At 44.2% G+C, this 27,548-nt stretch overlaps 1 protein-coding gene and 1 long non-coding RNA gene across 2 annotated transcripts in view; one reads left to right on the top strand and one right to left on the bottom strand.

Annotated features, from left to right (window-relative positions):
* Positions 1-24,403, bottom strand: part of sptlc2a (serine palmitoyltransferase, long chain base subunit 2a) — a 25,336-nt gene extending 933 nt beyond the window's left edge. The window contains exons 1-12 of the mRNA XM_027159698.2: positions 24,027-24,403; positions 20,005-20,199; positions 19,240-19,394; positions 16,029-16,177; positions 15,735-15,859; positions 15,138-15,231; positions 11,295-11,400; positions 9,675-9,894; positions 9,372-9,498; positions 2,527-2,662; positions 2,061-2,190; positions 1-713 (exon numbers count right to left, since the gene is read on the bottom strand). The exon at positions 1-713 is cut by the window's left edge and continues 933 nt beyond it. Of these exons, the coding sequence (XP_027015499.2) occupies positions 594-713; positions 2,061-2,190; positions 2,527-2,662; positions 9,372-9,498; positions 9,675-9,894; positions 11,295-11,400; positions 15,138-15,231; positions 15,735-15,859; positions 16,029-16,177; positions 19,240-19,394; positions 20,005-20,199; positions 24,027-24,161 (1,692 nt within the window). The 5' untranslated portion in view covers positions 24,162-24,403 and the 3' untranslated portion in view covers positions 1-593. The remainder of the gene's footprint in view (positions 714-2,060; positions 2,191-2,526; positions 2,663-9,371; positions 9,499-9,674; positions 9,895-11,294; positions 11,401-15,137; positions 15,232-15,734; positions 15,860-16,028; positions 16,178-19,239; positions 19,395-20,004; positions 20,200-24,026) is intronic.
* Positions 20,206-24,225, top strand: LOC125145999. Its single transcript, XR_007144494.1, has 2 exons — positions 20,206-22,937; positions 23,039-24,225. It is a non-coding gene; the product is annotated as an uncharacterized LOC125145999 (long non-coding RNA).
* Positions 24,404-27,548: the final 3,145 nt, after the last annotated feature.

Genomic DNA, 27,548 nt, shown 5'->3' with positions numbered 1-27,548 from the left:
TGGAAGAATGAAAGACACCAGACGAGAGGGGAAAAAAAGAGCAACGTGTGTGTGTGTGTGAGAGAGAGAGAGAGAGAGAGAGAGAGAGAGAGAGAGAGAGAGAGAGAGAGAGAGAGAGAGAGAGAGGTGGTTTAACAAGCCAGCATCTCTGGGACTGATCATTTGTTCCTGCCGCCAGTCTGGTCCCACTTATTCAAAAAGATGCTTTGTACGCGCGAAAGAGCGGCGTGAGGGTTACAGTTACATATGGCTTTAGCGAGCACAATAAGCAATCCAAAGCATCTTGTGGTTGGCAGCATGGAACTGAAGCTGTTTTCCTAATAAATGCCACAATGAATTAAGGACAAGATCCTGAATGTCAAAGATGAGATGAGGACCAACAGAGAAAGAAAGAAGGAAGCAAAAAAAAAAAAAAAAAAAAAAGAAAAAGTAGAGTAACATGAGCTTCACGTGCTTAACAAAAACATGATGACAAGAGAGAGAGAGAGAGAGAGAGAGAGAGAGAGAGAGAGAGAGAGGTGTATTAAGTGGTACAGTGAATGGTGTGGATGGACAGAGAGCAGTGCACGTTTCCCATCGAGGCTGGAAGGTGTTCAGTCTTCACACTCCTCGTATGTAGTCTCGTCGTAGGGCCGGTCGAGAGACCGGAGGATTTTGTGCCACGAGTATTTCACCTGCAGCAGGTCTCCCACCTCGCTGATCGCACTCAGGGCCTACACACACACACACACACACACACACACACACAAATCACTGTCATAATCATGTTAATTTTTTTCTTTTTACATTATTTTAGAGACGTTCACACGTCGCAACAATCAAGTGACCGGAGATCATTTTCAACGAGAGCTAGCTAGCTTTTCTAGTGACCGGATGTGGCGTCCTGCAAGGTGACGGGTGGAAAAAAAAAGCGTTTTTATTCCAACCAAGCAGAAGCCACACCAGAGTCTACTAAAAGCCAAGAACAACTGATTAAGCAGGTGGAATCAGGTGTGGCTTCTGCCTGTTGGGAATAAAGGGAAGGAAGTGTGAAGGGAAGGAAGACACAAAAAAAAAGAAAAGAAAAAAAGAAAGTAAAGAAAAAAGAAGCCTCACCGCTCACTCGTTTAAGAGGAGAGAAGTCATAAACAACAAACAGCAGTAAAAAGGCAGAGTTACGATGTCACACGCTGCTATTCTGATATCCCTCAGATTCCTGATGATGTCAGCGTGCGAAGTAAAACCCTGCCTCGCGCGCAGAGAGACGCTCACTGACACGATAAGCGGTCATATCAAAGTCCGCCTTATTTTCTTAGCGCCGAAGGGGAGAGGTGGAAGGGTGATTTTTTTTTTCCCAGTGCGCCTCAAATCAAGGGTCCTCAGGGAGGCAGATTAAGATGCTCTTTGATCTCCAGCCAGAGCAGCCCCCCTGTGGTAGGCCCTTCTTATGTAAACCCGTGAACTGAGAGAGTCGAGTGAGAGTGAGAGAGAGCGCACAGAGAGCGAGAGCAGAGAGAGGGGGAGAGAGAGAGAGAGACAGAGAGAGAGACAGAGAGAGAGACAGAGAGAGAGCAGAGAGAGAGGCAGAGAGAGAGGCAGAGAGAGAGCAGAGAGAGCTGACATTGCCGATTAATTTACGGCATGGGACACTTTGAAGGCACAGCCTTGCATTCCTTTATCAGTGATTGTTTTCCTTTGTTTGAACGCACACACACACACACACCACACACACACAGACACACACACAGACAGACAGACAGACAGACAGACAGACACACAGACAGACACACACACACACAGACAGACACACACACACACAGACAGACACACACACACACAGACACACACACACACACAGACACACACACACACACAGACACACACACACACACAGACACACACACACACACAGACACACACACACACACAGACAGACACACACAGACAGACAGACACACACAGACAGACAGACACACACAGACAGACAGACACACACAGACAGACAGACACACACAGACAGACAGACACACACAGACAGACAACACAGACGGACACAGCGATGTGGTGTGTGTTTTTATTACCGTGTCCAGCATTTCTTTGGTGTGAGCCGCAGACAGGCAGAAGCGAGCCCTAGACTCGATGATGGGCGTGGCAGGGAAGCCCACGACGACCACACCTATGTTCCTCTTCAGCATCTCCCGACCAAATGCCCTGCGCACACGCACACAGACATGCACACACACACGCACACAGGATGTCAAGAAAATCTTTAATATTCTTCATAATAGTCATTTTGATGTCCCAGTTTGTTGATCAGGAAAATCGATCAAGGATGTCATCTGTGTCCTGATTGGCTGATGTCACTCAGCGATTTAGCATTAAAACTGAGCAGACTAAATAAACACCGGCAGCTTTCCATCGCTGTCCTTTTGAAATGGGACATGAATCGGACATGATATTCACAATATTGTATAACAGATTGTATAAACGTTACCTAAATGTTTATAAAACTTTCTGGAATCGTCGTCTCCTATGGCACATGCTTACCCGATTTTGGCGGGCAAGTAGAGCATCATAGGAACTACAGGTGAATCGTAGTTGCCGTAGATGATGAAGCCCATCTCTCTCAGCCTCTTGCGGAAGTAGTTTGTGTTTTCTGCCAGCCGCTGGATGCGATCCCTGCCTGGAATTTATGTTTAAAAAGAAAACATTTCAATACACAAAAAAAAAAAAAAAAAAAAAGTGCTTGGCATTAATCTGCTTTTTCCACGGCCCTTTCATGCGATCAGACAATTAAAAAGTTACCAATCCACAGGACCCATTAGCAGAGTTAATAGGAAACCTGACCATCTGAGCTATAAACTTTATCATCGCACTGGAGCGAGAGAGAGCAAAGCATCTAGTCGGCCCTGAACCATTAAAGCGGGAATATTTTATACCTGCTGATTTTATAGGACTTCTTAAAATTTCCCCTGTGATGTCATCGCACCACGGACGCGGTTTCCTACTCGTGTTTGTGGCATGAGGTTTTATCGCACTTGAGCACCGTGTAAGCCTGCGTGTCCTTGCCAGAGATGCTAATCAGCTTGCTACACAACACGACCTGCGAGCGACAGAGGAGCTCTACGTCTATCCGAGATTAGCCGATGAGGCACAAACGGTGTAAACAAACAACCATTTTTCGAAAATCAACAACATCCGCGGAGCGGATGGGTCTGAGTTCTCGTGTTTGAAAAGCTCCGCTTTGTATTGTATTGCGAAAAGATTTGCGAGAGACCTCTGCGTGACCTGTTTGGAAAGGCTTGATTTCTGGAAAACAGGTCGAACTTTCCGTGCATGTCAAGGAATGGCGCTACGGAATTTTGTCAACGTGTGGTGTCTCTTTCGAGACAATAAGCCGCATGGTGTTGATCTATCGGAAAGACGAGCATTTGATAGATCTGCTGCAACAAGATGTCCAGAGACTGAAGCGTTCACCTTGAGCAAGTTCTCAGAGATGACTCGATCTGTCCACGTTTTGACCCTAAGGCTTTACAGGACGAAGTGTTTTTTTTTATTGTCTTCTGAAATCGGTTATGTTGATAAGGGATGGAACAAGAAGACCGGCAAACTTGCGAGTGCATGTTGTGTCTGATGAGTGCATGCGAAAGGAACCTTGCCTCGCTGTGAAATCGGAGTTCATGTAAACTGGGTACTGACAGATAAAGCGATCTGTACGAGTCATGACCGGGTCACTTGTTTCGTGGTAATGAAACAAAGCCTCGACGATGCGGAAAAGTTAAATACTTTGTTTACGCGTCCTCTTTACGCTTGCTCTTATCCTGGGGCATGTTTTGAAGAAGAACAAGAAAATGAACAGCAAAATTCTTTTCTTTGCCTATCCCAGCATGTTCGGAAGTTGGGGTCAAATGGAGAGTGTAGGGTCAGCCATGATACAGCACCCCTGGAGAAGGGAGGGTTAAGGACCTCGCGTAAGGGCCCAACAGTTCGGTGTTTCTGGGGTTTAAACCCCCAGACGTTCTGATCAGTAATCCAGAGCTTTATGTCTTGAGCCACTACAGTCCCTGGAAAACACAGCTGGAAGATCCAAACCACTTTTCCATCCATCCACCGACTTTCAGAGATACCCTAGGTCGCCTTGTGCATAAGCATCGTCAGGTCTTCTTAACCTTAGCATCAGCATCCTATTCGGTTTTTCCTTGGAGTTCCCGGAAAGAAAAAATGTTTGTCATTTCCTCAGGCCGAAGAGTTCCGGTCCTTGCCACGCATGGAAAGATTGACAAACTAAAAGGCTTTCAGATCATGCCGTGGTGAAGGGTCTCAAAAAAATTCTTTGAGGATGCATCACTATGCTTCTCTAAAACCAGATCGTGCAACGGTCTAAAACAAATTCCTTCGTGATAAATCACTCTCTGAAACAAAAGTGCTCAAGTTCATCTGCTCAGAACAAACTGTTTATATTTTTGAACCGTTTTATATTTTTGTTTGTTTATAGCCGATTTCTCCCTCGGATAATCTCTCTCCGTTCGGTTGGAGTTGGATGCAGCTTCAAAAACCTCTGGAGGTAAACCTCTTCTAAACTGGTCACATCTTTTTTTTTTTTTTTTTCCCCCGCACTTATGTAAATAAGATGGCAACTGAAATCCTGAAAATCCCCGGTTCCTGGCTTGAGAAGTAAGCCTGATTTGGCTGGCTGAGAATTTACTGATCCGTTCTGCTGAATCAGATCCTTTAAGTGTCCTTGCAGAGGTCACGGTCGAGGCGTAGTTTGATGGCAGCCGGATATCTGCTCTGATCGAGATACGTTCGAACCAGCAGCTATTACTGCTGACAGCCACTTGTCTGGGCATGTTTATGACCTTTTCCGTGTCCAGTTCCTTCGAGTGCCCTTAATTAATGGAGATGTTTGTGCCAAAGAAAGTTGCTACCCAAACTCTGTCGATTAAAATGAGCATCTGAAAGCAATAAGGTTTGGAGAGGAACTTTAAACTGCTGGACTTCCAGCCCTAGAATGGGCAAGCAGGTCCTCCAGGGGTGGGGGTCGTAGGGTGGGTGTTGGAGGGGTTGCTGGCCTCTCCAAAGTAAATCTTTCTGGGGTACCCTTTCAACAGCTAGTTTCACAGCGCACACCCCCAATAACTCCTTCCAGACACCGGGCTGCAAGATTTGAAGTGAGGGAAGGGCTGAGAGAGCCCGAAAGAGCTTCCAGATGTGGGGGGCCACTTCCCCCTGTTTTCTTTTAGCCCCCCCTTAGAAAAAAAGTTCCTCTGCACTTCCTTTTCATCTAAAGAGGCGAGATAAGTACAAACATCCATGTGAAGTTCAGGGTCTCTGTTACGGGGAAAGGCGAAGCTTTGCAGCAGCTTGCAGGCTTTCTCGGCCGTCCGTTATTCGGAACCGCCGTGAACTCGCCGACAAGAATGAACCATTATCTCTGTGAGAGTGAAGCAGTTCACAGCCGTGCAGCTCATTCACAGCTCATCATGCGTAAGATTAACGAGTCTGGACGGGACACCGGATGCGATTTTATATAATAGGTTGCGAAATCTAGGGTTGACCTATTTTTCACGCGGGCCAATCGTAGTCGCTTAGCGCCTTGGAATATGGAACGCTAATCGGTTTATTAGTGGTTGTTTGGGTTTCACATAAAACCCATCTGATTACAGAACAAATAATAAACTGTATTATCTGACTGTTGAAAAACACACTCAAGCCCACTCGAGCACCTAGAACACCTCAGTGAGTTCGCTACCCAAGCTGGTCAACATCTTCAGACAGAGATGGATGCCTGATGTTTGTTAAGTCCTCCTGTACACGCACAGGGGTGATTAGGCACCACAGTGACCCTCAGATATACTGATTTGCAGGACACGGAAACAAAGACAGGGCAGCTAATTGACCTGGTAAAAGTAGTACGGTTCCTTGAAGTAAATAACCAAAAGCTAAACAACTTGTTAAACTTCAAGTAAAGGTTTCAGCTCTGTTCTTCCCTGAGCCTCTTCAGAGAGCATCTGTGAAACTAGCCCAGGATTTCTTCAACAGCTGTTGGCTCCTCAATCCTGACCTCTTATTTTAGCGAACCGTTCTCGACCCCCGCATCAAATACTAGCACGTTTACTTTAACGACGGAATCAAACGACGGCCAAGTGCCCCGAAGATTACGCGAACTCCACGCGGCTTTGAGGCTGGCGCCCAAAGCAAACCTGACACTTGTGTAACAGCGGGGTTAACGGTGCACGAGGAGACGCGAAAGCACATTTACAGCTGACAGCAAATTGACTCCGAGTATCTCGGTCCGCTTTGAAAGTGTTTTTCGACCAGGAGCGTAGCGTGACCTGCCGAGCAAATCCGAAACTGACCGACTCCTCTGAAGAGCGCACGCAGATCACAGAAGTGACAGAGGAGTGTTGATTTAGGAATAATATATAGGTTGAATTAAAATGTTTAGATAACCTTTTACAGCCTAGCATGAAGATCTGAGCCTTTAGCGTCACTCCTTATCTGTGTGACTCCTAGACTTTTTAACTTTCTGGTTACTTTGATGCCTTGTTGTGTTCAATATAATGCTTGAGTGAGATTTGTAGGTTTCGTTCTCCACTTTTACCGATTTTCGGGTTTTTTGATGCCTTGCGACTCGACCGATCGAATAAATAAAAGAAATCAAAGAAATGAAAAAAATAAACAAAATACGCATTAGCCTTTTAGACAGCCTGCTTTTGTTAATTCCACTAGCTCTTAAATAAGAAAACAAACTGTTACGGTAACTACGTTTAAACGACCGGATAAAAGTTAACACAAATAAACGTCCTTAAAGTTTACGGTGAGGTTAAACAGGCCGTCGTGGTATAACGGATACCTTCGGATGAGGCTGAATGATTTGCCGGAACATGAAGACGTGTGCGTTCCCAGGAGGGTATCTACCTCACTGACCTCCTCTTGATTAGTTTTCTTTGAGCCGCCACCTCCTCCGGCTCCGAATACACACACGGCCGATTGTTCGTCGTGCCTCAGAACGTAATCTTTCACAGATGCTCCGAAAGAAGTTAATCTGTAATGATGTCATTAGTTAATCTGCAACCTGCTCTTTCGCTCTTAAACTGCAATACCGCGGCAGTTCAGACAGAAAATTCGGAGAGGGACTGAAAACCAGCGAGCGCCAAAGTTTACAGCGGTACTAGGTTTAGCTACTTTAGTTCACCTACACGATTCTTTATCAGACTATAGTACGCCTAGGGCTAGTTTTGAGCACGTTATTTAATTTGCTGCATATTATATACCTTTATGGACCGAATTCAACACCACGCTTCAGGGACACCTGTTGAGACGTTTTATCCGTGTTAGCGGTGCAAACGCTACGGATGTGATAGATGGAGATGAAATGTTATGCTGGAGTTATCGTGCCCGAGCTATCGCGAACGTGTTAGCTATGCTTCTCGGGGAATCCGTCCGTCAGCAGGTGAGAGAGAGAAGAGGTTGAGCGCAAGGGTTTTTGTGTGATCCGCACCGGATCAGGAGAACCCGCTCACGGCCGCGTGAGACAAAAGGCTTTTGTGGAACCCGCATGTGCATGAAAGATGGGCAAAGCCTTGTAAGCTGGCCTACTTTTGCTCAAATTGGTCACACTATCTGGGCCTGTCGAGCCTGGAGGGCTTGTTTGTCGTAGCTGCCGGCCATGATCGAGTGGTGCGGGAGAAGAATTCTTCGTTTGGAGAATCCAATCAAAGAGCCGGATCGGGCCGAGCCGCACGTGTGTAATTGTTAACACATTTTTGGAGTTTAAACTCCGAGCTAAATATTTTACCTGGACGCCGCCTGTACATCTGTAGAAGCAATCAGTCTTATTTCACGAGCAGTGAGAAATTGTACAAAAAAAAAGAAAAGAAAAAAAGAAAACACAAGCCTCCCTCCTCTTCGCTCGCTTTCTTTGAAACGTCTGATTCGGATCCAAGCGCATGTGCGGCATCTTGAGCAAATAAACGTCTCGAGGGCTGTATTTGCATCGTAAAAGAAAAACAGCCGCTAAGGCAGTTAAAAGAATGGGAAATGTTGACAGTGCGTGCAGATTAGTCATGCTTTATCACGTGAGAGGTTCTGATCCAAAAAAACGATCATATCGTCCTGTTTGTCTGAACGCGACGTCTTTGCGGCATATCCGGATGCTTAGAAACTTGCTGAGTGACCTTTGAACTTTACACTCAATAACCGCATTCATGAGTTATCGTGTTTTCTTCTTTAATCTAAGCATCACATTAATAAACTCGGGCAGGGTCTCTTCACTCTCATTGGTCCGAAAGTTGTTTTGTTTTAAATTAACGTATTCGTTAACGCTCGTTCATAGGGACTCGTACAATAGAAGCTCAAGTGTTTTTTTTTTTTTTAATAAATAAATCAAAATCTTCTCCGTTCTTAACCCTCACATAAGACGTAACTCTTGCGATCGGTTCGGTGTGGAGGAAAGCGGAACACTGTGTACCGCTGCATCGACGCCTTACTTTTCCTGCATGATGGATTACCAGAACAAGCCCCAGGTTTTTTTTGTTTTTTGTGTGTGTGTGTTGTTGTAGTTGTTTTTATTCTCTTCCCTGCTGGCTCGCGTCTGTATTCGTTTCACACACTAGATCTGCAGATAGGAACTGATCCGAGATGTGGAAGCAATCCTAACAAAGCTCTGAGTGTGAGTGTGCGGCGGTGTGGAAACGCTGGCACTCCAGGTAAACAGCTTTCACAGAGGGACTGAACTCGACACTGCGGGAAAAAAAAAAAAAGTCCAACACTCTGTAATTCTATACACGGTTCATTGTTGGGGGATTTTTTGATTGATGACACTGTTAATGCTCCCTCCAGTGCTACAGTTTGCAGTATGTAGAGGTGAGAACACGGGCCGAGGCGGCACACAGGGTCAAGCGCTAGGTTAGTCCTGCCCCCTAGTGGCACACATGAAAAGGCACATGTTTGAGGCATCATGGGTATTTCCTAAAACTCTTCCTTAAAGAGTAGCTTTAAATATACAGATTAAAAATCTATACAAAAACTAATTATCATAAATTATTCAAAGAGAACGTTTGAACTTTTGAACCTTCCGTGTCATGCAGTTGCAGGAAAATAAATGACAGGACGCTGCGACGAAGATTTGCGATGAAGTTCCTTTTAAAACCCAAGAGCTTAACGCTGGTGGCTTGTTCCGTTCGTTTTAAAAGAAAGAAAAAATATCTCCACACGGAATTTTCTGATCTGTTTACGTGCGAGTGAGTCGAGGTGAATGAGCTGTTGCTACGGAAACGGCAACGTTCGGGTGGATCGGACCACGCAAGTGAGGGAAGGGGAAAAAAGGAGGCGAGGAGAGAAAAAGAGGAGGCGTGGTTTAGAAACGAGGTCCAGTTTGTGACTCTTACCTATCGTGGTCCCGTCCTCACCCATGATGCACTTCATAGAAGTGAAAATTTGCTCCACAATGGGAGGCGACATGGAGGTGGCGTACACGGCGCTGTGAGAATGTGAGCGCAGGTATGCTATCAGCTCCTGAGAGAGAGAGAGAGAGAGAGAGAGAGAGAGAGAGAGAGAGAGAGAGAGAGAGAGAACGAGAGAGAAAGAACGAGAGAGAGAGAGAGAGAGAGAGAGAGAGAATTATTTAACACCGCGCTCCTACAGTATGTTCTATACTCACATACGCTTCTAACACACTCCTGCTTCCACACCTTATTTCCGCCGATGTAACCCCCGGCTGCACCGAAGCTCTTGGTGAACGTTCCCATCATGATGTCTACGTCTGTGGGGTCCAGGTTGAAGTAGTCGACCACGCCTCTACCCCGGGGTCCCAGAGCGCCGATGCTGTGAGCCTCGTCCAGGTACAGGTAGGCTTTATACTTTTTCTTCAGGGCGATGATTTCGGGCAGACGCACGATGGAGCCCTCCATGCTGAGAAAAGGGGTGGAGTTAGCGATATTCAAAAGTTTCAAACGGTTCCCAGAATAATCAGCGGATTTGTTTAGCATTGGTGGGACGAGCCGGGATTTCCAAATCAAAGTGATGAAATTCTAGGGGGCCGAACAATGAAGTGGCCCCCAAGGAAAGATCGATGGTATACAAAACCATGTGAATGTTAAAAACTCGGAATGCAAACGAGGAACGTGTTCTGGAACTTTGCAGTTCTCATTCTTTGATATTGGAAGTTCATAGTTCTCGTTCATAGAGTACTGCAACATTTTAGTTCATCATTGAGGAACTGTGTAGTTCTCTGGAGCCCCTTTACCACCGAGGCAGTTCGAGTGCAGGTTCGGAGCCTAATTTAGAACCAGTTCTTTATGATTCGACCGCCAAAGCACCGGCTCTGAACCAGGAAAAGTGGTTCTTAAGTAGCACCAAAACATTGCTGGTCTAGACTTAAGAACCGCTTGGGGCGGGAGCTGTGGGCGGGGCTACTGTTAGTGCATTAGATAACGTACCTTAAGTATACTAATGTTTAATACACTTTTACTTTACTGCAATATGATCAGTTATCAGCACACATGATAGTAGGTAGCTACATGCTAAGGCTAACTTTTTTCTGTGTTAATGATAAAATAACGTTATGTATTTTCTCAATTACAACCTCCGTTTATACAGATTACACGGAGCCGCACGTACACTTTGGATGGTAGGTTCACAAAGCCATGAGCATTAACAGTAAAGCAACATCCGCCATTGTTGATGATGTGTTTGCCGCTGCTGTGCTAACGTTGCTGTGTAACGTGACACGTATACGGTGACGTCAGACTCGGCTCTTAGGCAAACCGGTTCTTTAGACAGTTGAACCAACTTTGAACCAGCACCTGGTTCTTTTTTGTCGAAAAGGGGTACAGAGTTCTTCAGAGTTCTGGAAATATTTATAACACTAAAGATAATTAATGTTTTTTGGAATGCAAAGGAGGAACCTGTCCAGGAAACATGTAATTCTCATACTTTCAGGATACTGAAACTTTGCTTGTTCATTATGGTACTGGAACTCTTTAGTTTGTCAAAAGGTTCTTAATGGGCTCCGAATACAAAAATGAGGAACTTTATTTGGCAAATAAAAAAAAATTTTTAAATAAATAAAAACCTCGAGTAAAAATAGGGAGTTTATCAAAAAGGTTTAAAATGAACTGGCAATGCAAAGGAGGAACTTATCCGTTAACTGTGTAGTTCTTCTTTTGAGTACTGGAACCTTTTAGCTCTCAAACCTCAGTGAAGCATAATGTCTAACCTCAGTCTAATGTATTCACGTATGGAATTAAACACTCCTGGTAACTCATCCAGGTTCATAAGGAGATTTAAAAAAAAAAAAAACGTTCACATACCTATAGATCCCCTCCACCAGTATGAGGATCTTCTTCCAGGGTCGGTGGGTTCTGGGCTGGCCGTGCACTACAGCGTCTCTGAGCAGCTTCTCCAGGCTTTGCATGTCTGTCGTGAGGAAAAACCCATGCCGTGAGTCAAGACCCCCTTAAAAAGCCAGGCAAATATTCAGAAATCCATTAAACAGTAACTGTGGCCTAATCGTATTCAGGCTGAAGGTTTAAGCAAGCTCTTGGACGATAAGGTGACCTGAAATGTCCTTGAACACGGGAGCGGAAACCTTTGCAGATTACAGGCTACGTTTTGTAAATGATACTTTTAAAATAAATTACAATGCACAAAAACCTACAGATCTATGCGCTATACGGCAGATGTGGACCAGATGTGTGCCAGATCTTTAAGGCCATTTTTGGTTTCCGCAAAATACCAACGTGTGTTTATTGTCCTGCTCACACACGCTAAAGATATATTAGAAATAGCCCCAAGGCTTTTTTTTCTCTTTCTTTTCTTTAGATAATTAACAGACATTACATTCGTTTGAGGTTCACCTTCTCTTTATTGTGCTCGGTTTCTTTTTTTTCTCTATAACTCTATAAACTCTATAAAAAATATTTCAAATGCAGTCCCGTTGTTTTTAATTATGAATGTAAGTTGCATTTGAACAAACGATAAACATGTTGTTTACTACGACTCTACAATCTTCTAGGTTACAGTGAAGGGATTCCTCAAGGCTCAGTTCTAGGGCCACTTATTTTCTTTTTTTTTCTTTTTTTAAAAGAATCATTTATATATTTTTTTTATTTTATTAAGCCCTTTGGTGTCACCTCTAAAATCTTCCATGTTCCATCAGTAATTCCTTAAGGTTCAATTCTTGGGCAGCTCCATTTTTAATTTCTCTGTTTATGTCTTGAATCGTTTCGATCTTAAAATTCACTAACGGTATTGATTTTAATTTAAGATAAAACCTGGATGACATTTTCCTTGAGATCAACAGAGATTAAATCCATCTTAATAAAGTTATATCTCTAACTCTACACCCTGACAGTCCTCCCTTGTTATGGGCGTATACAAATCTCTTTACCTACAACCGTGGCACAATCTGTGCAGGATTTGTTTGGCTGATTCGTCTGCTGAATCTCTTGTTCACAAATTTATTTCGAGCAGCCAGAACATCAGTCAGTCCGTTCTGCCTAACCGGCTCCAGCTCTCTTTATTAACTCCAGAGAGGTCAGGATTCAGCTGTTTGCTCTCTCTTTCGCTTCTCAGGAGTGACTCAAACACGACTTCCCATAAAACAACGTGTACACTTGAAAACTCTTACTCTCACTTACAAGGTGCTTGAGTCTTCTCATCTCTTTTCTCCCCCCTTACCAGCCCACCCTCTTCTTCAGTATCCCTCAGTATCCCCATGAACCACCTTCTTTTCAAGGAAACTACTTTTTGGACCACAACAGCTGCCGAATTCACTGTTCCAAATTTTTTATTAATTTATTTTTTTAAAAGATCGTTGATTTATTTTCCTATAATACCAATACACTGACACATTACAACAAGCCTGAGGTCAACTGTATGACTTCACCAGAGAGGATTTTATTAAAGCTAATAAAGGACTTTTATTGTGTCAGTGTGGCAGCCGGCGTGGTGATGAGGTGACCGACGACTGGACATTAACAGTCGTGTTTAGTACAGAAGAGCTAAAGGTCGGTCCAGCCTCAGTTACAATCTGCTGACTGTCACAACAAATAAACACAGCAGCAGCATGAATCATCATTATCATCATCATCATCATCATCATCATCACAGCATTAACAGCTTTTGGGTCAATAAACCGACTCGAGAACAGAAGTGAGGTCGTTAATACGCACGGCGTATCGCACGTCCCTCTCGACTTCTTCATTCGTTTTGAAGCCTGTTTGCGATTCACTAGCGCTGCGGCGCAAATTGACAGTTTCATTAAGAGTAATGCGGCTAACAAATAATCACGACGGGGGTGACTTTTCAAGCGTTTAGAGCCTGTGAGCGCTCCTGCGAAGACAGAGGTCGCTCCAAAGAGACTCCAGCTGCGTTACCTAGAAAAATGTCAACGCTACTCTGCTGAAATAATAAACACGGCTGAAGCACAGCGTTGTGTGTTCGGTCCATCAGTAAATCGGGTGGATGTTCTTTTGTGTACTTTGGAACTCGACCAAGGAAACTAGCACGTAGGCTGCTGTGTCAACAAGCGAGAGGTGTGAGTAAGAGGTGTGTGTGTTATAATACACTGCAGAAGTAAATATTAATATATCAGTAATTCTCGACTAAAAAGTCAATAAAGGATTTTTTTTTTTATTATTTCCGCGTTCAGCATGTCAGAGTTGTTAATTTTTTTGCTCAAACAGGAAACAAAAGAACAAGTTCTAGTAAATTTTCCACTGAAATGATCATCTGTAACGGTGTTAAAAATGTTTTAAAAAAATGTACCGATAAAACAGGTTCATTAAAGGTGGGGTCTCCGTTGTTTGGAAGCCAATGTTGACATTTGAAATCACCAAAACAAACACGCCCCTAACCCGAACGGGTCCCACCCCTGTATCAATAGCTCCGCCCACACATACGTACGAAACCCAGGCGACTAACGGAAAGAAACGTGTCTTTATCATAGCTGAAGGGAAGAACAATACGATTGTAGATAAACAAACAAGCAAAAATGCCACACAAGCATAATGATGTAAAGGACAAAGGCATATATTAGTTCTGTGTAACAAAGCAAAACCAACGTTACTCACCTATCGAGAAGGAAAAAAGCGCCTCGGCGTCTTAAGTAAATGCGCACTGAACACTCTCTCCGCCCGTATTGACAAGACATGCCCCTTTCTGCTCATTGGCTACACGTTTGTTTTGATTTTTTGTTTTGTTTGTTGGCCCGGCTCAGTTTTCTGAAGCATTTCTCAAACAACGGAGACCCCACCTTTAAGGAAAATGAGTTGTTTTTTTTAGCTAAAAAATGAGTTGTTTCTTTTTTTACGGACGTGTTACAGTTATACTACAGATCGTATCAGAAAATTAAAGTGCTTCTGTAAATCAGGGCCGAGCTCCAGTAGGTGTACAGTATCATTTTAACTAGTGGACTAGTCACCGTTTCCGTAATTAAAGCAATTCATTGATTTGAGGAGGTTTTATTAAAGCAGTTAAATGCCAATAAAAAAAAAAACACCACGTTAAACTTAACTCCACTTAACAGCTGTACACAAGCTATAAACTAGGTTTCAATGCTTTTTGAGTAGAATTAAAGCAGCACAAATGTGCTAAAAATGCCCACGGAGCACTCGCTAAAGCTTCGTGACCGGGATTTTCATGATCTGAGAACGTCTACTAAAGCAGCTGCTTAACAACAACGGAATCAGCTATGAGTGTAGATTATATAAAAAAATATATATATATAAATAAATCAAATAAATAAATGAAATAAATGTAATATCAATGTGCCATAGAAGCAAAAAAAAAAAAGTTTTTTTATAAACAGTTTTGTGATCTGGTCCATATAACCAATCAGCATCAAGCAGAGCTGCAAGCCCCACCCACCCCTATCATCCGTTCATTTTGCCATCAAGTTTCCAACTGTGGAGTTGTGTAACAATAATGTGATGTGTAATAACCGCTGGGTGTTTTTTTGATTTTGACACTAGTCTTTGTGTGTGTGTGTGTGTGTGTGTGTGTGTGTGTGTCTGTGTGTGTGTGTGTGAGAGAGTGTGAGAAAAAGAGAGAAAGAGATTTGTGTATGCAAACGTATGATTGAACCTGCTGTGTGTACAGTTGTATACTCTAATAAAAGTTTTGTTTCTGGCCCTTTGTTAGTGTTTACTCACTGTTGTGCTTGAAAACCCGGATGGTGGATCCAGATAAGCGCGCTCCCAAAACGAGAGAGGCGTGGTTCAGCTCGTCGCTCAGAATCAAACACCCCTGCGTTTATGCACACACACACACACACACACACACACACATACACACACACACATACACACACACACAAAGAAAACACACGTCGTCAGCTCGGGGTGGCACAGTAGACTGAACTGTAGTGCTGTCGTGACACTATTCCTAAAGTTTACTCTCAGTTCGGGGTTCAAATCAGTTTCCATCCTGTGCAACAATCACTCGTTATCGTAACAAGAGGAAGTGAAGTAAAAGACACGTGTTCGAGAGGTGTGTGTGTGTGTGTGTGTGTGTGTAAGGGGAGAAAGTATGAATGTTCATTAGCTGAAGCACACCTTCTAAAATGACACAAAAAGATATTTAGACTTTTAAAAAGTATCTAACGGTCGGTTTAACGTTTACATGGACTGTGTATGGGAGAAATAAAGTGGAATTAGAGATATAAATAATTAAACTAAAAACATCAAATCAACAGGTTCAGTTTAGCAAAAAATTGAATTCGTGATTTTGAACACGTGTAAACTCTGCACCTTGCCAGTCAGTGCTGGAATGTTCATGGAGTTGGTTGCGAAGCCCATCCCGAACGCCATGGCCGACTCCACGCCCAGGAACCTCGCTATCAGCTTCTCCAACTCCTCGTGTCTGTCCAGGTTACCTAAACAAGAAGCACGGTGCAGTCAGCCAAGATAAACCACAAGCCCATTTCCTGCAGTGTAAACACCTACTACAGGGTGTGTGTGTGTGTGTGTGTTTCTCAGATTTTGTAACCCACAGTGTACTGTGACACTGAGATAAATAGTGTGTTGTGCTGAATGAACACACACCCATCTCCTGCCTGGTGCTGCTCACGCCGACACCATGTTTCAGAGTGACTTCTGCAGCAGCGTCAGCACACGAGCCTGTTTTCTCAGCAAAGCCCAGGTAATTATACGAGCCCATGTTGATCACGTCTTTCACCACGCGGCCCGTGTGGCTACAAGAGAAAATCCCTGTGTTATGAAAATATAATCTCCACACACACACAAACAAGCGCACACTCTCTCACACACACTCGCTCGCTCTCACACGCTCTCTCTCACACGCTCGCTCTCACACGCTCGCTCGCGCACGCGCTCTCACTTAGTCTCACACGCATGCTCGCACGCCCTCAGACACACACGCCCTCAGACATGCATGCGCGCTCACACACGCAAGCTTGCACGCACTCACACATGCTCTCACTCACGCTCGCACGCACTCACGCACGCTCGCACTCACGCTCGCACGCACGCTCGCTCGCACTCACGCTCGCACGCACGCTCGCTCGCACTCACGCACGCACGCTCGCTCGCACTCACGCACGCACGCACGCTCGCTCGCACTCACGCACGCACGCACGCTCGCTCGCACTCACGCACGCACGCTCGCACTCACGCACGCACGCTCGCACGCACGCTCGCTCGCACTCACGCACGCAAACTCGCTCGCTCGCACTCACGCACGCAAACTCGCTCGCTCGCACTCACGCACGCAAACTCGCTCGCTCGCTCGCACTCACGCACGCAAACTCGCTCGCTCGCTCGCACTCACTCACGCTCGCTCGCACTCACGCACGCACTCACGCACGCACTCACGCACGCACTCACGCACGCTCGCACTCACGCTCGCACGCACGCTCGCACTCACGCTCGCTCGCACTCACGCACGCACGCTCGCACTCACGCACGCACGCTCGCACTCACGCACGCACGCTCGCACTCACGCATGCTCGCTCGCACTCACGCACGCGCTCTCACTTAGTCTCACACGCATGCTCGCACGCCCTCAGACACACACGCCCTCAGACATGCATGCGCGCTCACACACGCACGCTCGCACTCACGCTCGCACGCACGCTCGCTCGCACTCACGCACGCACGCTCGCTCGCACTCACGCACGCACGCACGCTCGCTCGCACTCACGCACGCACGCACGCTCGCTCGCTCGCACTCACGCACGCACGCACGCTCGCTCGCACTCACGCACGCACGCACGCTCGCTCGCACTCACGCACGCTCGCTCGCACTCACGCACGCACGCTCGCTCGCACTCACGCACGCAAACTCGCTCGCTCGCACTCACGCACGCAAACTCGCTCGCTCGCTCGCACTCACTCACGCACGCACGCTCGCTCGCACTCACGCACGCTCGCTCGCACTCACGCTCGCTCGCACTCACGCACGCTCGCACTCACGCACGCTCGCACTCACGCTCGCTCGCACGCACGCTCGCTCGCTCGCACTCACGCTCGCTCGCACTCACGCACGCACGCTCGCACTCACGCACGCACGCTCGCACTCACGCACGCTCGCTCGCACTCACGCACGCAAACTCGCTCGCTCGCTCGCACTCACTCACGCACGCACGCACGCTCGCTCGCACTCACGCTCGCTCGCACTCACGCTCGCTCGCACTCACGCTCGCTCGCACTCACGCACGCACGCTCGCACTCACGCACGCACGCTCGCACTCACGCACGCACGCTCGCACTCACGCACGCAAACTCGCACGCTCGCACTCACGCACGCAAACTCGCTCGCTCGCACTCACGCACGCAAACTCGCTCGCTCGCACTCACGCACGCAAACTCGCTCGCTCGCACTCACGCACGCAAACTCGCTCGCTCGCACTCACGCACGCAAACTCGCTCGCTCGCACGCACGCACACACGCTCGCACGCACGCTCGCTCGCACGCACGCACGCTCTCTCGCACGCACGCACGCTCTCTCGCACGCACGCACGCTCTCTCGCACGCACGCACTCACACGCACACTCGCTCGCACTCACACGCACTCGCTCGCACTCACGCGCACTCGCTCGCGCTCGCACGCACACTCGCACTCTCGCACGCACACTCGCTCGCTCGCACGCACACTCGCTCGCTCGCTCGCTCGCACACTCGCTCGCTCGCACTCACACGCACACTCGCTCGCTCGCTCGCACGCACACTCGCTCGCACGCACACTCGCTCACTCGCTCGCACTCACACTCGCTCGCTCGCACTCACACTCGCTCGCTCGCACTCACACTCGCTCGCTCGCACTCACACGCACACTCGCTCGCTCGCACTCACACGCACACTCGCTCGCTCGCACTCACACGCACACTCGCTCGCTCGCACTCACACGCACACTCGCTCGCTCGCACTCACACGCACACTCGCTCGCTCGCACTCACACGCACACTCGCTCGCTCGCACTCACACGCACACTCGCTCGCTCGCACTCACACGCACACTCGCTCGCTCGCACTCACACGCACACTCGCTCGCTCGCACTCACACGCACACTCGCTCGCTCGCACTCACACGCACACTCGCTCGCTCGCACTCACACGCACACTCGCTCGCTCGCACTCACACGCACACTCGCTCGCTCGCACTCACACGCACACTCGCTCGCACTCACACAAGCACGCACACTCGCTCGCACTCACACAAGCACGCACACTCGCTCGCACTCACACAAGCACGCACACTCGCTCGCACTCACACAAGCACGCACACTCGCTCGCACTCACACAAGCACGCACACTCGCTCGCACTCACACAAGCACGCACACTCGCTCGCACTCACACAAGCACGCACACTCGCTCGCACACTCGCACTAACACAAGCACGCACACTCGCACTCACACAAGCACGCACACTCGCTCGCACTCACACAAGCACGCACACTCGCTCGCACTCACACTAGCACGCACACTCGCTCGCACTCACACACTCGCTCACACGCACTCTCACACGCACGCACACTCGCTCGCTCGCACTCACACACGCACGCACACTCGCTCGCACTCACACGCTCGTATGCACACACCCTGAGTGGAACACAACCTTGAGCTGGCTCTGTATTTGCTCTATGATTTATGCCTCCTCTTATCAAAAAAGTCTTCAGAGACGCTAATATGGTGCTCTATCGAACCGTACTAGCCTTAAAGGTGCGAGAATAAGAACTGAGGCTGTCATTAAAAAAAAAAGAAAGAAAGAAAAGGATATTGTTATTGTTTTCTCACCTAAAGGTCCAGTTGTAGTCATGGGACACTCGCTCCACCAGGTCCATCTTGGCCCCTGGCACGCTGCATATGGGCCGGTTCCAGTTGTCCCGGATCCTCATGTATAAATTTCGGTTGTAAAAATTCTCAAAGTCTTGATAAAGTGGGACAAAATCCTTGAAATCAGAGAGAATTTTTTTTTCAGTATTTGAGAGCTTCCTCGGAAGGAGTTAAGTGGGCGTGGCCAAGGAGAGGACCGCAGTCTAGATACAGACATAAAATCACCTGCGTTTATGTATATTATGTAGCTTTAGGCACTTCATCAGTCCAGCTACTAGCTCAAGCCAAGTCAGGAGACTTTTATTGTCATTTCAGCCATATACAGTATAACTGACGCAGTACACAGTGAAATGAGACAACGTTTCTCTAGGACCATGGAGCTACATAGAACAAAGACAGAGCTAAGGACTTAAGTAAGTTAGTCCTAGCCACATAAAGTGCATCAGTGCAAGACATCAATTGACTGAAACGTGAAGGACATCATGTGTAAAGTGAAAAAACGGTGTGTAAATGTAACCAGTTTGATACGGTGGTGCTGTAGACATGGATGTATATGTGGTGTAGGTCAGTGCATGTGTGTGTATTGTGTTCAGTACGGTTACAGCTAGAGACCATTTTTAAATGAAAAAAACCTTTGCAGACTTTCAAACAATTTTTTTTTTTTAAATATTTTTTTAAACCATAGATCAGCGTCACGGTTGTTTGCTGTAAATAAATGAATTTTACCTTTTGCTCCTCTCTTTCTCTAGCTATGTGACATTTTTCGATCTTCGACTGGCGGAGGAAGTCTCTCAGGTAGCCGAAGATGGTGAGGATGCCGTAGCCCATGTACGTGAGCACGGCCACCAGCATCGGAGTCTCGTCGAATGACTCGATGAACGGCTTGCTGTATAAACCTCCATTACACTCGGTCTGGTGGAGCTGTGAGTCAGAAATAAAAAAAGATTCGCATAGCAAAAAAAAAAAAAAGAAGATTACTTATTTTAAACCAAGTGAATCGGTTAAATGATTCAGTTAAATGATTCACTTGTCTAAAAACCGTCAAAGCAAAAAAAAAAAAAAAAAAATCATAACGTTTTAATTAGCAAAAATGTTCATTTACCAGAGTTTTAAATAACAAAGATTTGCTTAGCAAAAAGATTCACTTTGTAATGAGAGTCGCTTAGAAAAATATTTTAGCAACATCATCTGAATAAATCAATGAAAAATGACTTTCCAAAGTGAAAGTGAGAAACTTTTGTACAGTTACACAAAAAAAAACCCAGCCGAATAGCTTAGCTTCACGAGATCTGATGTATTTTTAGACGAGAAGAGGATATGGCTGAAATCTTAGGAGTCTTTAAACGTAAAATAATGCCACAGACAGTATTTTACATGCTAGTTGTAGTACGTGTGATAACTATCAGGACGCATTAGGATTGTTAGAAACAGGCAAAGTGTTTAATATGGTTAAATCCGACACAAATGGATTTCATGTCATTTTGAACTTCTGTGCCCTCGTGTTAATTCTCTCTAACCAAGTTGACATTATTAGCATTTGATGCCAACGCGAATGTCTGACGCATCCGGCCGCATGCTAATCTTTTACACTTTTTTTAATGCATACCAGTGTGAAATTGGACTCAAGTCATAACCCCAAAACAATGGTACGCTTTTCTTCGCTCACATTAAGAAGGTAATTTAAAACCTCATGTCTCACAGGAACACAAAAATGCGTCTAGTCCGGTCACTAAAGAATATTACCAGGGCAACATGGAAACCACTCGCGTGGATTAGCTGCACTCAGATTCTGACCTCAGGGACTTGAGGACATCACGTGCACGTGTATTCGCAAAGAACAACAAAGAAAAACATTATACGATTTTTAGAAAGTGAGTTACAATTTCACATATTAAAAAAAGTTCAGAAGCAGCTAAAAAATATTATAAATCGATGGATTACGACTAAATTAAAAAATGTATCTAAATAAAAAAAGATAATACAATATCTGGCTACAAACAGCTGATTTGCTGTTAAAATTTCTCCATTTTATTGTAACCTTTTCAATTTGAAATTGTACAATTTTAATGACTTTTAACATTATTTTAATAAGTTATTAATGCATTTTTAATGTTAAGCTTTTTTTTATAAAATAAATATTGTATTTTTTACTCTACAGAAAATGAAAATCGCACGTAGACGTTAAAATAAATAAACTACATGTTTCGTTAAATATGTATTGTGATACGTATCGTGTCTTGAGGAAACTTTGATCTTTGAAACGCCTCTGATAATTACGGGAATGTGATAAATTCGAATTCATATTATTTGTTCACTTTAAATATTTGCTTTCAACGCGTTCGGTCACACACACGATAGATAGATAGATAGATAGATAGATAGATAGATAGATAGATAGATAGATAGATAGATAGATAGATAGATAGATAGATAGATAGATAGATAGATAGATAGATAGATAGATAGATAGATAGAGCGAGACAAAGAGAGAGAGTGAGTGAGTGAGTGAGAGACAGAGAGTGAGTGTGAGTGAGAGAGAGATAGGAAAGCATGAACTTTCACTATGAACGTTATACAAAACTCGAACACCACCCAATGAGTCAAAACCACACTCGCAAAGTGAACGATATAAATTGTGTGCGTGATGTGATGCATTTGGAGTTATTATTACTTAAGTGTATGTTACAGCAGGGATCATTCTTCTGCTTCAGGCTTAAACTTCACTCTGTACAGATTTTTTTTTATCTGATCCCATACATTCCTCCTGTACGGTGCCTCAGTGTCTGTAATGTCCTGAGGATTTATTAACTTGTGTATTTGTTGTCTGGAGTATTTACAGCCCAGGGCTATTTGTTGTCCAGAGTATTCATCGTTCTGTGTATTTACTGTCCAGAATGTTTAACACCTAGATTGTTTAGAATCTAAAGCATTGATCATCCAGAGTATTTACAATCTCGAATATTTAATATTACTCGAGATTACTATTAATATTTACTTCCACATGATTTCTCTCATAGACTTTTGCCTAGGATTTATTTTCGCATTATATATATATATATATATATATATTATTTCATGACATGATGTCTCATTTTTATGTCACTTCTGGAGATCATTTGTTAAAATGGACTTTGGCGTGTCGCTGCCATAAACTCATGAGGTGCATGTGAGATTTCCCGGTGTGTATATATTAAATAATAAAAATAAAAAAATAAAAAGAACTCCAACATGATTTAACGACTCGGAACCTGAGGACTCGGTTACTTAACCAGACATTTTATAACTGACTTTCTCGGTGTTGTGGGTTAAAAAATCACTAGTTTCTGATCCGTCAGTAGATTGTTTGAACGGATGTGATGAATGTTAGCTTGTTGAGCTTGATAAACACGTTTAAGGTCGTGTGGTGAGGTGGGAGGAAGGGGGGGGGAGCTGCCTGAGGTAAATAAACCGCTTGAGCGTTTGAGCTGAACTTTCCCCATTGTGGGACGAATAATGGTATTTCTTATCTTAACTTTCTGATCTGAGGCTGGTGTGAAGAGGGAAGTTTCTCGGTCAGACAGGTGTTAGGTGTTCAGTGCTCAGGTGTTCAGTGCTCAGGTGTTCAGTGCTCAGGGCAGGTTTGTATCCTCTGCTCAGTGTTTGTAAGTGTTTCTGTGGAGGTTTGTATCCTCTGCTCAGTGTTGTGTTTCTGTGGAGGTTTGTATGCTCTGCTCAGTGTTTCTGTGGAGGTTTGTATCCTCTGCTCAGTGTTTCTGTGGAGGTTTGTATCCTCTGCTCAGTGTTTGTAAGTGTTTCTGTGGAGGTTTGTATCCTCTGCTCAGTGTTGTAAGTGTTTCTGTGGAGGTTTGTATCCTCTGCTCAGTGTTTCTGTGGAGGTTTGTATGCTCTGCTCAGTGTTTGTGTTTCTGGTGAGGTTTGTATCCTCTGCTCAGTGTCTGTAAGTGTTTCTGGTGAGGTTTGTATCCTCTGCTCAGTGTCTAAGTGTTTCTGTGGAGGTTTGTATCCTCTGCTCAGTGTTTGTGTTTCTGTGGAGGTTTGTATCCTCTGCTCAGTGTTTGTGTTTCTGTGGAGGTTTGTATCCTCTGCTCAGTGTTTGTAAGTGTTTCTGTGGAGGTTTGTATCCTCTGCTCAGTGTCTAAGTGTTTCTGTGGAGGTTTGTATGCTCTGCTCAGTGTTTGTGTTTCTGTGGAGGTTTGTATCCTCTGCTCAGTGTCTGTAAGTGTTTCTGGTGAGGTTTGTATCCTCTGCTCAGTGTCTAAGTGTTTCTGTGGAGGTTTGTATCCTCTGCTCAGTGTTTGTAAGTGTTTCTGTGGAGGTTTGTATCCTCTGCTCAGTGTCTGTAAGTGTTTCTGTGGAGGTTTGTATGCTCTGCTCAGTGTTTGTGTTTCTGGTGAGGTTTGTATCCTCTGCTCAGTGTCTGTAAGTGTTTCTGGTGAGGTTTGTATCCTCTGCTCAGTGTTTGTAAGTGTTTCTGTGGAGGTTTGTATCCTCTGCTCAGTGTCTGTAAGTGTTTCTGTGGAGGTTTGTATCCTCTGCTCGGTGTTTGTAAGTGTTTCTGTGGAGGTTTGTATCCTCTGCTCAGTGTCTGTAAGTGTTTCTGGTGAGGTTTGTATCCTCTGCTCAGTGTCTAAGTGTTTCTGTGGAGGTTTGTATCCTCTGCTCAGTGTTTGTAAGTGTTTCTGTGGAGGTTTGTATCCTCTGCTCAGTGTTTGTAAGTGTTTCTGTGGAGGTTTGTATGCTCTGCTCACCTTGCCGGATCTCTGCGGTTCCTGGTGACACTGATGTCCCTTCAATGCGCTGCTTCTCCCCGGCTTCACTCCGTTCGCCGCCCGGTGCTGACACGCGTCCCCGTTCGCCTCCTTGTTCACCGCGCTCTCGGTCATACTTCCCTACAAAGACGTGTAAGGACACATCAATAAACGTCGAACAATTTAGAGTCGAATTAAAGCTACAAGCAAAAACAGCCTTCACGGAAAGCACTAGCACGAAGGAGGAACACGAAATTCCAGCCTCCGCATACCGGAAGTCAACGCCTATGGTAACCAGAAGGAGTAGCCAATCACAGGCGCTTCTGTGACGCGATGGGCGTGGCCAATGTGTCAAATTCCACGGGCCGCCTGAGGAAACAGGGCGTGGTTTTGAGCCGCCGCGTGATGAACGAGAGTAACCTCGGGACGACCAATGAGAAGCGCTTCCTGATATGACGTATGAAAACTAGCCTATCCTAGCCTAGCCTAGCCTAGCGCTTCTGTGAGGAAAAGGTTGTCATGGAGACGCCAGTTAACAGGAAGTAGATCATACTAGATAATAAAAATGTAATAAATAAATAATAAATAAATAAAAAAAACCGGATGAATCTGGTTAAATGTATGATAAAATGCGTTTTTTTAATAAATAAAGAATTTAAAAAAGTGCATGTAATTAAAAAGAATTATAGCTGAAAGATTTACTTATATTGTAGATACTGTTATGTTTTGCACCTGAGGTTGTCATGGAAACATTCATAACATTTATATAATAATAATAATAATAATAATAATAATAATAATAATAATAATAATAATAATAACATCATCGACAACAACAACAACAACAACAATAATAATAATAATAATAATAATAATAATAATAATAATAATAATAATAAGCAAATCAGAATCAGCATCAGGATCAGAATCAGAAAGGTCTTTATTGCCAAGTATGTTTTCACACATGAGGAATTTGTTCTAGTACAGAAGCTCCACAGTGTAAACAGAACGGCATTGATAAGAAATGAACACATATATAATAAAGACAGTTGTATGTACAGTAAAAATGTGCAAATTGAAATATAAATAAATATGTGTAAATAATGTAAGAATAGAGTTTGTTCTGTGTATGTCAAGTGTTCATCAGATGGATTGCCTGAGGGAAGAAACTGTCCCTATGTCTGGTCTTTCTGGTGCTCAGGGCTCTGTAGCGTCGACCAGATGGCAACAGTTCAACAGTTAAAAAAATAAAATAAAATAATAATAAAAATAATAATAATAATAATAATAATAATAATAATAATAATAATAATAATAATAATAATATTTATCATCTCTACACTGCCTACCTGTTAAGTTTAGAATTGATTGCAGTTTGTAAGCGGTAGAGCGTTTTCTTATTTAGCTCCCAAACTTTGGAATATTCTTCCTGATAGTGTTCGGGGCTCAGACACACTTTCCCAGTTTAAATGTAGATTAAAAACTCATCCCTTTAGTCTGGCATACACATAATACATCCCATAATATTGTGATTTAATACATCTGAACAAATGCACATTATCATCTAGTTTTTGTAAATATTATGAACAGCAGCTATGCTAAATCTTCTCCACTGCTTCTCTCTTTCTACCCATCCCGAGGCATCCAGAAATTGTACCAGCTCGGATCGTCTACAGTGCGATGAAGATTTTGGACCTCCATTGAGACGAAGCCAACTCTGTGAATCCTGAGGCATCTAGAGATTGTCTTTGAGGACAACAACCTCCTGATCAATAAAACATTTATCAGACTGTATCTTTATAATCACACCCTCCGGTGTCACCTATATGAGGATGAGGTCCAACTTTGAGTCTGGTTCCTCTCAAGGTTTCTTCCTTTTCTTACCTTCATTTAAGGAAGTTTTTCCTCCCTACAGTCACCTCAGCCACCTCAGACTTGCTCATTGGGGATATACAAACAAATTTAAATCTATCTAATATTAATCTTGAATTTTATATTATATTAATCTTTATGATATTCTTTATATTAACCTTTTGTTTTATGTTTATGTTCTGTAAAAAGTGCTACACAAATAAACTTGAATTGAATTGAATAATAACCAGTTAATTATTTATTATTAGAATTAGAAAATGAAATGCTTCACTGCATAATTAATTTAAAAAGTATTGTTTGTGTGTTCAATGAAATTCAACAAAAATCCACACGTTGGTCTGTATGTTCGTGCGCTTGTCCTGGTTGTGCTTGTGTCTCAACATGTCACATCACAACAAAAGCTGTGTAGAATTGAGCAGGAAAGCTCGAGGTGATTAGTAAGTGATTAGTATAGTCAAGGCCCACAGGGTGAAATTAGCTCTGAGGGCCGGATGGTGGCTCTCGAACATCATAAGCCATACTGCTGCCTTATTGGACAGTCTGTGTGTGCTGTGTGTTTTTTTTTATTCTATGCTTGCTTTGGGAAGGTCTGCTAACACCCAAAAGCAAAATGCACAACCCACAATCCACAATCAAGCCCCAGCGCATGTATGTATGTATCTCTCAATTAGTCGCCCAACCCCACGAGCACACATCCGTCCCACGAGGCTGCGCTCTGTTTTTAACATAATGGCTTCATTGTCAGTGGGAACTCGGTGGGGAAAGGCTCGGGACGAGAACCGTAAAGCACTCTCCTGCTGCCAAGACGAGATAACACAGCGCTTAACTTTTATTAAATGATGGCTGCCAATATTTTTATATTTGCACGCCAAATAGTTTCTATTCCAGGCAGCCGTCCTTCTGTAAAGACATTAAGCACATGCTTAAGTGGATATTTAAAACGGCCATTTTCTGATCGCGCGTGTGTCTGTGGGTTTATTTATATGCAACACACATGAATGTAAAATGGTTTAAATGATGTGATACGATACGTACACGATTTGCTACTCAATTTGGTGTGTAATGTTTCAAGTAATGTTTACATGAGATCATTTTACAGTTTGGGAAAAGTAAAATGTGAATAAAACAACAACAACAAAAAACAGTTCAAACAAATAAATAATGTTAATAATTAGATTTTGTTTGCATCAGCAACTTTGCAAACAATTTTACACAAAACTACAAAATGGGAAATAAATAAATAAATAAATAAATAAATAAATAAATAAATATGCAAGCAAATGATGCTTGTCAGCTAACATTTCAAAAACAAAACTACAAAATTAAAATCTAACAAACACAGAAACAAACAAATTTAGGGACAGAAAGACATTTCCAAGTTGGTTTGCATCGTATAAATTTCATAGTTTTGTTTCAGTGGTTTTGCATCGTAAAAATTCTGCAACTAAATATTATTAAATGAAAACTCCAAATTCCTGGAAATTTGCTGCTGTCTCACTACACTCCTGTTGTCTCACTACGCTCCTGTTGTCTCACTACACTCCTGTTGTCTCGCTACGCTCCTGTTGTCTCACTACACTCCTGTTGTCTCGCTGCACTCCTGTTGTCTCACTACACTCCTGTTGTCTCGCTGCACTCCTGTTGTCTCAC

Source organism: Tachysurus fulvidraco, chromosome 12 (assembly GCF_022655615.1).
Source record: "Tachysurus fulvidraco isolate hzauxx_2018 chromosome 12, HZAU_PFXX_2.0, whole genome shotgun sequence".
NCBI classification, from domain to species: Eukaryota; Metazoa; Chordata; class Actinopteri; order Siluriformes; family Bagridae; genus Tachysurus; species Tachysurus fulvidraco.
This window is presented reverse-complemented; position numbering and strand designations above follow the sequence as displayed.